This window comes from Hevea brasiliensis, chromosome 16, assembly GCF_030052815.1.
Source record: "Hevea brasiliensis isolate MT/VB/25A 57/8 chromosome 16, ASM3005281v1, whole genome shotgun sequence".
Classification (NCBI taxonomy): domain Eukaryota; kingdom Viridiplantae; phylum Streptophyta; class Magnoliopsida; order Malpighiales; family Euphorbiaceae; genus Hevea; species Hevea brasiliensis.
Genome location: NC_079508.1, coordinates 48,625,544 through 48,641,407, shown reverse-complemented (window position 1 = coordinate 48,641,407; position 15,864 = coordinate 48,625,544). Strand labels below are relative to the sequence as shown.

The following is a 15,864-nucleotide window of genomic DNA, read 5'->3' as shown; positions in this document are numbered from 1 at the left end:
ATTGAGCAGTATTGCACATATTTCACATTAGAAAATTAGGTTGAACTAAGCTGCAATTTTTCAAAGGTTTTGAGTAAGAACCGAAAAAAAATTTTTAAGTCCAATTCACTCCCCTCTTGAACATATTTTGGGGCATCAAAAATAAAAAATCTACTTAATTAATATTATATTTTAAGTAAACTTTAAATATTCTAATGCTATTTTTCATCTTATTTTCAATCTTATATTCACAAGAATCATAACTTTTACTCTCTTTCATCTTTCTATTTTATTATTTTTTCATTATTTATCGATTGACTTTACCCTTTTTTTTATGTTTTTTGTGAAAAACATAATATAATTATTTTGAATATAGATGATAAGTATTGAATAAATGAGATATCATGATAAAAAAATTCATCAAGTCACAAATGAAGTCATAAATTTACAATTTTAAGAGCTTATCAGCGATTTTAAATAGATGAATACTAAAGTGGTTTTTTTATGTAATATGCTTAAATCCAAATGATTTATTTTAATTTATTATTTTATGAAATTATTTTTATTTAATTTTTACTTTATTTTTGTTACATATAGAAAATTAGCATGCATTATTTTTTTATCATAAAAAAGATTAAATTTTATTAATGAAATAAAACTAAGAAAAAACTAGTAGAAGAGAAACACTATAACCAAATAAAATAACCGCTAAAATAAGACATGAGAAGTTATTTTTTGTCATTAGTTATTATTCTAAATAATATTTTTCTTTTTTCATTTGAACTGAATAAAATAAAATTTTATTGACCCGCTGACTCAAATTCCTGGCTATATATTCATTTTAACATGACAAGTAAGCAATTTTAAAATTATAAGCTACTATTATTTGTACTAAATATAAAGAATTGGACAATTATCTCTTTTTAGCTAACTTTTAAAATTGAGTGAGAGTCGATCTATTTTCTCGGCATAGTATTCAAGCCTACCATTGTCTTGATGTTGAGCCACTTGCAAATATTCATTGCTGCAAACTTCACACTCTAAATATTCATATATGGGCATAAGGAGTATACTAAAAAAAATGTGGATTAGCAATGGATTCTAATCCGTTGCTAATAGCAATAGCTTTTACGAGCAATTTTTTTATTTTGTTGCAATTTTGGGATACAATTATATATGGAGCAACACTTCAACAATGGAATCAAGATTTTGTTACTAAATCGATTGCCAAAACTTGTTGCAAATCGACATTATGAAAATATTTGAATATGAATTTAGCAACGGATTTATTAATCAATTACTATTGGCAATGAATTTTAAATCTATTGTTAATTTTGCAATGGATTTATAAAATTAATTTCTAATGGCAATGGATTTATAATCCATTGAATTTTTGAATTTCGTTGTTAATTTTATAAGAGAAAAATTTTGCCATTAAAAATTCAAAAGTGTATATATTTATATTGAACAACCGATTCCAAATTCGTTGCTAATTAATAATGGATTTAGCAAAGAATTTCAAAATTCAATGCTATTTTTTAGAGGGTAAAAATTTTTGATATTTAAATTTAGCTGCTAATTCATGTATATATTTCTCCAAACATCACATTTCCGTTCATCATATTATTCATTCACTCATTTTTTCTCTCTATTCTAATCATTCTTCTCTCCTTTCATTTTCTTTCTAATTCTATAATTTTCTCTTATTTTTCTTTCATTCTCTTTATTTTATATTGATTTTCTATTATCAATTTTTTCTCCTTTATTTTCTTTTTTTCTCAAATCTTTAAATTTTCTTCCCAAATTTATAATTTTTTTCTTTTATTTTCTTCACTTTTCTTTCATTTTCTTTTTTTTTTACTTCATTTTCTATCATCAATTTCTCTCCTTTTTTTTATTTTCTTCCAAATTCATTCTCTCATCATTTTCTTAATTTTCTTCTCATTTTCTGCCATTTTCTCTTGTCATTTGTTTCACTTTTCTTCCATTTTCTTTTATTATTTCTCTCATTTTCTCACTTTTCCTATCATTTTCTTCACTTTTAGTATTTACCTTTTAATTTCCCTTTTCATTAATATAATTTTCCTTTAATTCATTTTTTCACCATAATTTTTTTAAAATGATACTTTTTACTCTCATTATAATATATCAATAGTAACTGTCAGTGAAAATTTATTCATTAATTAAAATTTATAAATCAGGTATAATACTAAAATTTTAAAATTTAATATTAAAATTTATAACATTAAATAACAAGCAAATTAACAACGAATTACAAATCAGTTGCAATTAGCAATGAAAGTCCATTGCTAAATTAGATAAAAATAGCAATGGATTATTTTTTTTACCTATTTTTATTTTTTTTAATTACTTAAATTAGTAACGAAAAATGTTGTTCGTTACTATTAACAACAGAATTATCGGTTGCAAAATCCGTCGTTAATAGCAACGGAAATTAAAATCCGTTGCTAAGTAAATTAGCCACGAGTTTCACTACAATGAAAAAAAATCAATTGAAAATCTATTGCTAAATGATTTAGCAATGAATTTTTATAATTAGCAATAAAAAAATATCTATTACTTATCTGCATTTTTTTTATAGTACCTTGTGTTTTCCCACATTAATTTAGAATAAAGAAATTATACTAAATATAAATATTTAAATAATTTTCTCCTTTAAACTAACTTTTGAAGTTTAGTTAGGTTACATTAATTAAATTTTCATATCATGTAGACTTCAAATATTTAAATAAAGAATGTAAAACAAGCGCACGGTGATTTTATATTTATAGTGAATAATATCTTATATATCTATATTTTACATATTTTGAAAAACTTATTAGCAAATATTTTTAAAATTATATGCCCAGAAAAGAAAAACTATTGAAATACGATAGAGTATTATCCACACAATGCATGGCAACAACTACAGCTGATTCATATAGTGGCCAATGCTTTTCTTAGTCCACGATATTACTCATTTTCAGCGAGAATATTAGTATTAATTAATAACGATCACATGCGTGTTAGTGCCATTGACAACACAACAACATCCCTATAGGATTTGTGCATTGTGATCACTAATTAATCCCATTGATTTTAATTTAGTGATATTGAAATATTTTTATTTAATTAAAATTAAATAAGAAAAATAAATCGAAATTTTTGAGGAAATTTGTGAAGAAAGAAACTCTGTTGATCAAATCAATGGTTAGCAAGATTTAAATGTTGTTTGAAATATGGCTAAGCCTACAACATTATCACTAGGGACACAAAAATCATCCTATCCGAACTTGAACTCGATTAATATTCTTAAAACCCAAACTCGTCTCAAATTCGATTAAAATTTATTCTTAATTATTTAAACCCGTTCCAAATCCTATTATTATTACATGCTAAATACCCGAACCCATTTAATTTTATATATTTTAATTAATAATTTATATAAAAAAATTATTTTTATTAATAATTTATATTTTAAAATTTTAATAATTTCATAAAATATTTTAATTTTATTTTACATAAAATAAAATATGTAAAAAATTATAAATATTATTATAAAAAAATATATATATTTATTTAATTAAATATTTACATAAACGGGTTCGAGTAACGGATACTCAATATATAATATCCGAATCTGACCCGAACCCATAACAGGTATTAAATTTTAAACCCGAATCCATTCCAAACCCAACTATATACTATTCAAATTCATCTTATTAGGTTTCGATTGAATCAAATACCTATTAAAATACAGTCCATTGCCACCCCTAATTATAACTAGTTGTGCAGTTATAGCATTGGGAAAGTGTATTAACCCTACATGACTTCCCTTTCCAAGTACAAGAAAATATCTTGGATATTTTGCAATTTAATCTTTAAAATAATTTAATTATTTTATTTTTAACAAAAAAAAAGAGTTAATTCTTGATATGTATTTTTTTAACATAATAGTAATTCTTTTAAAATTAAATTCACTATTAGTCAAATATAAATTAAAGCAGTCAATTTAAATTTGAGAAATAAATTGTTATAAATATTAAAATTTAAAATGTTATAAAAACGAAATGTAATCAACTAAATTGTTACAATTTTCGATTCATAATAAACTTTAATAAAAAAATATTTTATTAATGGAAAACATATCTAAAAAATTAATATATTTCTTATAAAAATAGAAGAGATTAAACTATAGTTTTTATCATATCTTAAAAATTAAATTATACTTATTTTCACAATGTGAAATTATTCGATACACACAATCGTGTGTAATCTCTCCAGTCACATTTGTGTGAAACTTATGTATAGCTAATTGTTAATTCACAAGAATTGCATACACAATTGTGGGCATGCATGTAGCAGAAGATACACTTAGGAACCAAAGAAAAGGGAGTTGTGAGTGCAAAACTCCTCTATATATTGATGAGTTTGCGATTCAAAAGAGTAAAGATTCCCAAAAAAAATAGACCAAAGAGAGATATAGTGCGGCATGAAGAGTCTAGTTGAGTATGCCAGTGTAGTGGAGAGCCGTAAGCCTTACATAGCAGTGCTCTTTATACAGTTTGTGTATGCAGGCATGGCTTTGCTCTCCAAGGCTGCAACTGCGAGAGGAATGAACCCTTTTGTTTTTGTTGTTTATAGGCAAGCTTTTGCCTCAGTTGCATTGGCGCCATTTGCTATCTTTCTTGAAAGGTAAAAATTAATTAATTGTAGCACCATCTATATGCTTTCTGTCTCTCCATTAGTTTCTATAGCTAGCTACTGCCTAGATGCTTAATTTGCTGACTTCTTATCAATTCTTGGTGAATTTTGCTTGCAGCAAGAAGGCACCGCCCCTGTCAAATGGTTTACTTTGCAAGATCTTTTTAGTTTCCTTTTGTGGGTATGGACTACTTGAAATCATTTTTGTTCAGATAAGAATTTTTTGTCTTTTCCTAATTATTAGACTAATATGTATGCATTAATTAAAATTTTTCAGATTAACTCTGAGTTTGAACCTCTACTATAGTGCAATCAACTATACAACTGCAACATTTGCAGCTGCAACCACTAATACAATTCCTGCCATAACCTTTATAATGGCTGCCGCATTGAGGTGATTGCACTAATTTTCTTTTTCTTTTTCCTTCATCTTAAAAAATCTTATGTGCGATGATGGGTGGTTTTGGATAACATTTCAGGATGGAAACCGTTTCCATAAAGCATGTGCCTGGAATTGCCAAGCTGATGGGTTCGGCTACAGCTGTTTCTGGGGCTCTAGTGTTTGCTTTGGTCAAGGGACCACCTTTGAAATTTATGAACTGGAATCAAGCCACTCCTAATGATCATATTCAAGACTCATCAATAAAGGGTTGTTGCTCTAGTGGAGAATGGATTAAAGGTTCCCTCCTGATGATCTCAGCCAACATACTTTGGTCTTTATGGTTTGTGTTGCAGGTGATTCTTCCTCCTCTCACACAGACATGTAATAATGCATATATACCTTTGTTAATTTGTTTACTTTCTGTGTTTTAGGGTCCCATTGTGAAGCAATATCCAGCCAAGCTTCGTCTTACTGCTCTGCAATGCTTCTTTTCCTGCATACAATCAGCTTGTTGGGCCGTGGCTGTGGAGAGGAATCCTTCAGGTTGGAAGCTTGGCTGGGATGTTCAACTTTTGGCAGTGGCCTATTGTGTATTTTCTCTCATCCAATAACTCTTTGATATAATATAGATTCCATTTTATAAAAACTTTTCCACACTAAAAATTAAAATTAAGTCTTAATTCCAAACTAATTGACTGTATGAACTCTTTTTCTTTTTAGTCACTCAACTAGCTTATAAGAGCTTTTTCAAAGGGAAAAAAAATAATAATAATAACACTTGCCAAATGAAACCTTATTAGTTTATGGGATTGGCAAATATTTGCTAGTGAGATTCTTCTGCAATCATTCTATAATGATTTCAACCCAACAAACCAACTCTGTTTTGGTTAAATAAAGTTGTTTTTTCCTATATAATTATTTGTTGGTTTTGAATATATTGCCGCCTACTGCCCTATCACATCATGAAGATATAAATGTGTATTGTTAGCCTCTTTTTTTAACTGACTGTGAAGTTAAAATTTCAGGGCATAACTGTGAATGGAATTTCTTACTGGCTACAAGTTTGGACAATACAGAAGAAAGGACCAGTTTTCGCTTCAATGTTCTCTCCATTAGCACTCATCATTACTGCCATTTTCTCTGTATTCTTGTGGAAAGAAACTCTTCATTTGGGAAGGTATAAACACTTGCCTACAATAGACTCACTGCGCCAAATCATCATGAATGCCAAATAATTTAAATGCTTTATGCTTATCATATACTATTTATAGTGATAGTAGTATGTGATCATGAAAGAGCATATCTTGAATGAACCCATTTCTTATATATAAAAATTATTAGGCCATAACTAATCAAATGATGTAAATATAGACAACTAAAATTGACAAAACTCCATTTGTTTTGTCTTTGGTATTAAATGACCATTGCAGTGTTGGTGGGGCAATTTTGTTGGTGGGTGGACTTTATGGAGTATTATGGGGGAAGAACAAGGAAGAAGGAAAAAGTGTAACAAATGAACACAATGCAGAAACTAAAGCAGAAATCAAATTGGAGTGCATTACACATCACTAGAGGTGATGAGATGAAAAGAAATTGTAGCAAATGGCCCTTCTCAAAAAGCTCCACAATCATTCATCACTTAGAGAGTCTCTCCTATGTAACTGGCAATTCCATAGCTTGTGCTCCCGTCAATTATATATATAAAGATTTTTATTTTTATGTTTTTTTCCCTTCAATCATGTGTAGATGTTGATTTTCTAGAATAATTAGACTTGCGCAACTAATAGATGAACATGGGAAAGTATGAAACATTTCAAAAAAATAATAATAAACTCTAAAAGTGAAATTGTTCTTATTAATATAAATCAATAAGGATCATTTAATCTATCTAAAAAAAATCGCAAAATTATTATTTATTATAAAAAAATTTAAATTATCTAACTTTGATTGCGATTAAATTTTATGATTTTAAGAATGATTCAAATATTATTAGATTGAAGGGAAGAATTTTAAAAATAAATAATGATTTAATGGCTATTAATTATTTCTAATTGACCTTGTTCAATAATATTAACTGTTTTAGTAGCAATAAGTTGTTTTACTAACCGTTAACCATTAGATATTAGCTGTTAGTAATTAACTATTTATATAGTAATCTAAAGCAGAAGTATTCGATAAAAATAGTTGTTAAATTAGCTATAAATATAAATACAGTGATATTATCTTTTTAATTTTAGTTAAGACACTTTTTTAATCTCTAAAAATTAAGATGGGTAACTTTTCATGAATCACTCATTCATGAATTACTCTTTCAACATCTAAATAACGATAAAAATATCATTTCATTAAATAATATAAAATAAGAAAAGTAATATTTTAATTATGATCAAAACACTAAACGGTGTAACTTAAAAGCTATCACGGTTCAGGCCATTGCCTAATTCCTAATGTTTTTTTTTTATCAAACAGATTTATTCCAGCTATTAGATGTAAATTAATTACAAACTATTCCAATGGTTGAAATTTGAATTAAAGAAAAAAAAATATACATCATCTTTAAAAAATCACATAAAAGAGGGGCCATGCCAATATGGCCTATTGTCATTTCAAGACCTTTTTAAAAAAGCCCAAATAGTGAAATATAGGAGGAGATAGGCTCAATGATTTCAAGCCCAATTGGTTCTTTCTTGATTCCTGCAGCACATTGCATTTGTTTGCTACACATGTGTACTCTCCCTCACACTGAGCTTGAATGTCATTCTTGTGATTGAATTTTTTTTTTCAATTAATTATTAAGGTTTTATCTTTCATATAAAATAGTTTTTTTTAATTATTTTTATCTAAATTCAAATATATGAATTAATATATAACTAAATAATTTTTATATAAATTTAATAAATGTTCTATATAATATAATTCTTGCTTTCCCTTTAAATCTTGTGTGCTTGGAAGGGGCAACTAATGTAAGCATGTGATGTCAATAACTGATAAATCCAAGATTGTAAAAAAACTAGGAGACAAGTGGGATACAAGATATTACTAGAATTTTATTTGTTTTGAAGAAATCCCTCCATCTTTCTCGTGTATCTCTCTTTCTTTCTTTCCTACACCATTTTCTACCTTTTGATCCTTTTCTTTGAGTGACCACCATTAGTGATTATTTTCCCAGTTGCAACATCTCTCCTTCTGTTAGAGATATAGGGAATCCAAAGTACTTAAGGAGAATCCTTCTTGATGGGTTTTATAAAAGAACACACTCATGGGCTTGATACCACATCAAACCCAAAACCTTAAGGCAATGAGTCTATAAGTTTTTCCTACTTATATGTCTCTTACTCATTCCATCTTTTTTCGATGTGGGAATTTCACACTTGCATATTCCCAACAATCTCTCCCTCAAGTGTGAATTCCTTATACATTGTGCTCACTGGGCCTGCTCCCCCTTAAATGAAAGCCTTTTTTCTTAACTCAAGTATTACAGTGTCACCAAGATCCCTAATTACTTCACCAAACCCACTCGAACATGCACCTCTAAGAGTCATGCCAGAGCCATCACGTGTACCGATAATTTCCACTCCATTGATCAACTCTTCTCCAGAAGGGTGCCTTCCTGCTCCATTAGGCCTACCAGGAGTCACCTGACTCTTTCATCCACGTGTCAGAGTATCACGAGAATCACTAACCACCATTTTCATACTCATCCCTTGCCAAATCAAGGCTCTGATATCACTTGTTAGAATAAGCATGCAAATCTAAGGCACACATACAAATCGCACAATCACACAGTATAGAAAAGAGAAGAAGAATAACAAAAAATTTAACGTGGTTCAACTTAAGGTTTACATCTACGGGTAAGACAAGAGAAAAAACTTTCACTATGATGAAAAGAGTAAGATACAATCACTCAGAACTCTCAAACCCTAACCCCAGTGTGTTTCCCAAAAATCTCATAATGCTACCACAAAGGACAGAATATTATAATATTTATACTAGTCCATACCGTAGAGTTGTTGCCCCCACACCCCCAAAAAGATCAGTAATGGGTTTCAGGCACGAGCCCTGCAACCATCACATATCTCACTTTTTATCCCAATCGGGTCACAACGCGAAACTTTTGGGTCAGGTCACAATTCGGGTCCATGAAAACATATCCAAAATTCAAGCCACATAAAAAAAAAAAAAAAAAATTCTTCTCCTTGGCTTGAATTCCCTCCATCATCAATAAAATAACCAGAAGCACTCTATCTTGCCATATACCCTTGCAAGGGCATTACTAAGCACTATAAATACCAACCAAGTCTAGGCAATGCCTAAACTTGCTTACTGGTACTCCCTTGGTCATCATATCTGCTGAATTATCATGTGTAGACACTTTCTGCACAATTACAGTCCCCTGAGATACAATGTCCCAAATGAAGTGATATCTGACATTAATGTGCTTAGTTCGCTCATGGTACATCTGATTCTTTATGAGATGTATTGCACTCTGGCTGTCACAAAACACTATTAGCTTTTTCTGTATCAACCCAAGATCACCCACTAAACTTGTAACTATAAAGCTTCCTTTACCGCCTCTGCTAAGGCCATATATTCAGCCTCTGTAGTAAACAAAGTAACTGTAGCTTGTAATGTTTCCTTTCAACTGATAGCATTTCCAGAAAGAGTAAACAAATAACTTGTTAAAGATCTCCTCTTGTCTAAGTCTCCTGCAAAATCTGAATCCACTTAGCCAATAACTGAATCATTCATCTTAGCCCTGTCAAATGTCAAACTAACATCTGTAGTACCATTCAAATACCTCAAAATCCATTTCACTACCTGCCAATGTTCTTTTCTAGGACACGCCATGTATCTAAGACACACACACAAATCGCACAACCATACAGTATAGAAAAGAGAAGAAGAATAGCACAGGATTTAACGTAGTTCAACCATAAGGTCTATGTTTATGGGCAAGACAAGAGAAAAAAGTTTCACTATGATGAAAATAGCAAGACACAATCACTCAGAACTCTCAAACCCTAACCTCCTTGTGTTTTTCGAATATCTCACAACTCTAACTGCATGTGAAATGTCAGGTCGGGTGCATACCATAATATACATGATGCTACCAACAGCACTCGAATAGAGAACACAGGACATGTGCTCTATATTTTCATCTGTTTTTGGTGATATGTCTGCAGATAACTTGAAATGGGCAACAAATGGAACAGTCACAGGCTTAGTATTATTCATGTTAAAATGCTTAAGCAATTTCTCAATATAGGCCTGTTGAGACAAGAAAAACTTTCCAATACTTCTATCCCTAGTAATTTCCATTTCCAATATCTTCTTTGCAGCACCCAAATCCTTCATCTCAAACTCATTACTCAACTGCTTTTTCAGAAGGTTAATTTGTGACATGCTTTTAACAGCAATAAGCATGTCATCCACATACAAGCGCAAATAAACAAAGGAATTATCTAAAAGCTTCTTATGATACACACAACTATCATATTAATTACGATTAAAGCCATTACGAACTATGAATGTATCAAATCTTTTGTACCACTACCTAAGGGATTGTTTCAAAACATATAAAAATTTCTTAAGTAAGCAAACATGATTTTCCATACCTGGAATGACAAATCCCTCAGGCTGGCTCATGTAAATTTGCTCCTCTAACTCACCATGTAAAAATGTTATCTTCACATCTAGTTGCTCAAGCTCTAGATTATAAAGAGCAATCATAGCAAGTAAGACTCTGATAGAACTGTGCTTCATAACTAGAGAAAATACTTCATTAAAGTCAATCCTCTCCCTTTGAGTAAAGCCTTTTGCTACCAACCGTGCCTTATATCGAGGTGCTTCAACCCTTGGAGTGCCTTCCTTTTTCTTGAACACCCATTTACAGCCTATCACTTTCTGTCCCTTAAGCAATGTTACAAGCTCTCAAGTCTGATTCTTGTAAAGAGATTCAATTTCTTCACTCATAGCACTAACCTATTGATCTGCATTTGAACAAGAAATAACTTCTCTATAATTACTGGGTTTATGCACATCAACTGTCTCAGCAACTGACAAGGCTAACGCAACTAGATCTGCATATGCATATCTCTACGGTGGTCTAATCTGTCCTCTCTCTCTACCAGTTGCAATGCTATATGGTTCCTGTTGCTGTTGCTCGGGTGCATCCTTTTATTGATCAGGATCTTGCACCTCATCCTCTAAATCACTAAACTGAACTGCTGAAGTATCAATATCAAGCTCCACTTATTCTCTGACACCGTGATCTGATTCTGCTATTGACTTCTCCCTCTGACTATCTAATGAAGCAGACTCATTAAATGTCACATCCTTACTGATAATTAATCCTAGAGACTTTGGATCATTGTACCATAATTTGTAGCTTTTCACTCCAAATGCATACCCTAGAAATATGCATTTTCTTGCCCTCAGCTCAAGCTGACCATCCCTCACATAAGCATAAGCAAGGCAACTAAACACTCTCAGCTGAGAGTAATCAGCAGGTGAACCGGACCAAATCTGAAAAGGAGTTTTGTACCCAATAACTATAGATGGAGATCTATTAACTAAGAAACAGGCTGTATTAATTGCTTCAGCCCATAAATGCTTTTCTAATCCTGAATGTGAGAACATGCTTCGTACTTTATCACAAAGTGTTCCGTTCATGCATTCTACAATACCGTTCTATTGTGGTGTCCTTGCACAAGTGCGGTGTCTCACTATACCTTCATTACTATAGAATGCATCAAACTCACGACTGTAAAATTTCAACCCGTTATTAGTTCTAAGACACTTGACCTTCTTTTTTGTCTACTTCTCAATCATCGTCTTCCACTTTAAAATGCCTCATCTTTTGTTTGCAAAAAAGTAAACCCATACCATCTGAGAGTAATCATTAATCAAGTAGTTAGTTTGGATGGAGCAGTATTGGCCCAAAGTAATCACTTTAAATATCTCAGCTCAATCCTTCAAGTAGATGGAAGATGTGAGGAGGATGTTGAATGTGTTAGCTATGAAATAGCTTCCGCAAGTACACGAGTCATAGTAGTATAGTTTTAAAAATAATATCATTCCCACAGGGAATTGTGCTTAAATTGAAAATAAAATGATAAGCTAATTAGAATGGTAAAATTTAAAGATATTAAAAAAATGAAATTTAAAATTTAAAATTGGTATTTGAGGAATTTAAGCTAAATCAAACAATTAACTAAATTAATTAAACTAGATTACCAAAATTTAAATTGAAATTGCTAATTATGAAATTGGGAGGAATTAAATCTAAATTCAATAAAAATTAAAGTGATTCTAGAGATAGGGTTTCCAATATTATTTGCATGTGGTTAATCCCCAATTTAGCCAAACACATGAGAATTACAATTTTGAGGGAAATCAATTCTTAGTTATTTGAAACCTTTTTCAAGCATTTCAAAGTTGGTATTCATCAAATCAAACCTTGTTTTCACGGTATTTCAAACCTAATAAAAACCCAATTAAAACTCTAATTGATTTTTGAAGGTCCCCTTAATCCTTTTAGCTTATCTCTAACACTAAGAAAACTAAGTTTGTTGCAAGATTATCTATCCCAAACATTCACTTTTCAGTTCATCTGTCAAGGATTAAAACTTAACTTAATGAGGGCCCATTCATCAAGCAAGGCAACAAGCTCACAAGTAATAAATCAAATTGCAGCAAATCTCATTTAAATGACTAAATCAGTTCAAAAATCACAATACAAAGTAATATTTACAAACCCATCTCTAGAATCTCAAAGATCTACTCACAAATCATGGTTTTAAGACAAATCCAAGTATAGAAATGAAGAAATAATGAAAATCTAAGCCAAGTAACAGAAAAACCCAGTAAAATGATGAAGAATCTGCTGTTGCAGAGTTGTAGAAAAAGTCTTCTGCTGCTGCTGCAAAATGATCTCCCGTGCTCCTCTTGCTCTCTCGCTCTCATTTACAAAATCTCCTTCTTCACTCCTTGTGGAAAGAAAGATAAAAAGAAGCTTTTATATGGTTCAGAGGTCTACCCTAGAATGGGTAAAAAGGCAGAAGATTCTAGAGAAAGTGATTTATTAAATCAAAGGGACGAAAGTGCCATGTCAGCCATTTTCATTAAAACGACACAAGCTGAATCGATTGTGTCACGCCTTGTGTCGCAGGTTATGAAACCTGCTACCTGAGAAAAACTTCATATCTGACAATCGACACAACCTGTAGCATAAGCTGTGTCGCAAGTTGTGCAACTTTCGGTCTCTTTAATTCAACTTCAAAATTTTGCAATTCAACTCTAATTTCTTCCAAATGGCTGCTCTGATCAAAATATACCAAAATTCTCGAAATTTAACCTACAAAACAAATAAATTTCAAAAATTAAACTAAGAAGTGTAAAAAGACAAAATTGACTAAATATATGTTAATATCTATAGTAATAGCTTTGAACAATGGTAAATTATGTGCAAAAATTATACCTAAATGAGGATATAAAATGCCTGCATCAAATTCTCCCATACTCAAACTCTTGCTTGTCCTTAAGCAAAATTTCATTAAAACTCATTTGGAAGGGAATAAAATTAGTCTTTGAAAACACAAAAATCATTAATCCAAACCACCAACTTACCCCTAGCCACCAACATTCCAAATTCCCACCAGCAAAGCACAAAGAATGAAGCAATCACTCTCGACAATTACAGAATAACTAAGAATTAACCAAGCAACCCAAGCAACAAATACCAACCAGCTATAAGAGTCAATTGTGCCTAAACAAACCTGAATAAAATAGATAGCCAATGTGTCTCAAATAGATGGTGAGTAATGTATGGAGGATTATATTGCCAAACCCATATGCAAGCATAAAAAATCTAACTCCACTAATGTAACAAGTATTTTTCAAAGAATCATTAGGTCTTTTAAGGGTTGTAATAGGGTCAAATAAGGTAAAATTGTGGTTAACAAAGAAAGGGAATAAGGAAAACAAAATATGAGAATAATATTAATCATGAAACTCAAAGTGCATCCAATATTCTTCTTTTTTTTTCTTTTTTTTTAATAATTTTTTTTAAAATCAAAAGGAAAGAAATTCACAATGAATCTTAAGTGCTATCACAATGATTATATAAATGGACTACTTTTTATACTCTTTTGATTTTGTACTTGTCCCTATTTCATGTCACATCCAAAATTACCTTTGGGATATTTTGGTGATTTTTTTTTTAAACTTTTTTTTATGTGCACTTAATTGCTAAAATATTATTCTCATAAATAGGTGGTAGTGTTTAGGTTTTATGGCTAGGTAAATAATTTGGGTTCCAAAGAAATTAGGGAATTAAGGTTCAAGGGGGTTTGCAAGGGTTGAAATGAAATTAAGGTAGATTAAGGCTAAATATGAGGTTTAAAATATGAAGGAATGCCTAAATCATATTCTTATCAAATGCAAGTTAAAAATTTCGCTTTGAAAGATCTAAGATGCTTGTTCTAAGAATGGTGAGACGACAATGATCATTTTCTTCCTTAAAGGCTCATTCAGACACTTAAAAACTCAAAATAACTAATCAGAATCTGCATACCTGGATGAATATATTAATTTTCAGCTATTAAGTAAGAAAAAGAATAATGCTTAAGACTTTATACCCAACTGGAAACTTTCATTCCACTAACCATCTAAAGGCAAGTTAGATTGCTTGAATAAGCAACTTCTAGAATTCAAAAACTGGTTTAAAAATCCAAAAATTTTAAATGAATAAATGAAATGCATGAATGTATAAATGTATAATGAACCTATATGCAACTAAGTATGCATAACTAAGTATATGAAGCTATATGCAGTGTATATATGTGAATATGTACAAGTATGAAGTATGTCACTATATACAAATAAAAAGGAAAAATAATTTTTGCAAAAATTTACCCTCTCCCCCTATACTCAGAATGGACATTGTCCTCAATGTTAAAAGGTTGCAAGGAATGGGATAATTTGGCTATAAATTCAATGGGTTCACTCAAATACTGTGCAAAAAATAGGTGGATAATATGTGCATAAAGAATGGATATGTAAGCCTAAAGTGGATAAGGGGTACCCTGTTTCATAAGTGGTAGCACAACTTGTGTTGAAAATGACATAAGCTGAGATAAGAATTGTTACCTCATTGAAGGTGCAGCCAATTTAATTAAATAAAATTTGGACAGCTACTGCACTCATTGCAAAAGAAACAGTGGAATGGAATCCATTAAAGCAATTAAACTCAAAAAGTTGAAATAGAGAGGTTAAGCTTCAAAAAAAATAACCATGAGATATCCACTTATTAAGTGAAATTCCGAAGTAGTATATAAAAGCAAGTGAGCAAAGCATTAAAGATTCAAAAGAAAAATGTGCTTATGAGTAACTAAAAAAAAATACTGAATAAGCAAATGTTTCAAATAAAAGAAAAGCAACACAAACAAAATATTAACTAAACAAGTCGCTTAAAATACTAATTAATGAAGTAATCAAAATAAAGACATGAATATGTAAACTGAAACTAAAAGCTGGTCAGTCACAAATGATAACCCCTTTGCCCTTGCCATTTGATGGAGGTGGTGGTGCTTTTGGGAATGGGTTTGGTTTAGTTAGTTAGTGGTTTTTTTGTTTTTTAAATGGGTTAGTGGGCTTTTTGGGCATGGGGTTGGTCGCGGGCCCATTCTGGTGAATTGGGTTGTCAACCTATAAAATCAAATAAACGACACAAGTTAGAACATAGGGATAGAAGTTGTGCCGGAAGTTATGAAATTCTCTGTCCAAATTGTGCCCAATGA

The 15,864-nt window shown here is 30.8% G+C and overlaps 1 protein-coding gene across 3 annotated transcripts in view; it reads left to right on the top strand.

Moving 5' to 3' along the window:
• Window positions 1-4,444: 4,444 nt before the first annotated feature.
• LOC110644531 (WAT1-related protein At1g43650-like) overlaps window positions 4,445-15,864 on the top strand; it is a 49,534-nt gene continuing 38,114 nt past the window's right edge. The window contains exons 1-7 of one of the 3 annotated variants that reach the window (XM_058137891.1): window positions 4,445-4,674; window positions 4,802-4,864; window positions 4,961-5,077; window positions 5,163-5,418; window positions 5,497-5,655; window positions 6,091-6,242; window positions 6,496-6,771. In XM_058137891.1, the coding sequence (XP_057993874.1) occupies window positions 4,472-4,674; window positions 4,802-4,864; window positions 4,961-5,077; window positions 5,163-5,418; window positions 5,497-5,655; window positions 6,091-6,242; window positions 6,496-6,637 (1,092 nt within the window). In that variant the 5' untranslated portion in view covers window positions 4,445-4,471 and the 3' untranslated portion in view covers window positions 6,638-6,771. Of the gene's footprint in view, window positions 4,675-4,801; window positions 4,865-4,960; window positions 5,078-5,162; window positions 5,419-5,496; window positions 5,656-6,090; window positions 6,243-6,495; window positions 6,772-15,864 lie in introns of those variants that run through there. The other 2 variants (XM_058137892.1, XM_058137890.1) reach the window with 2 other exon arrangements.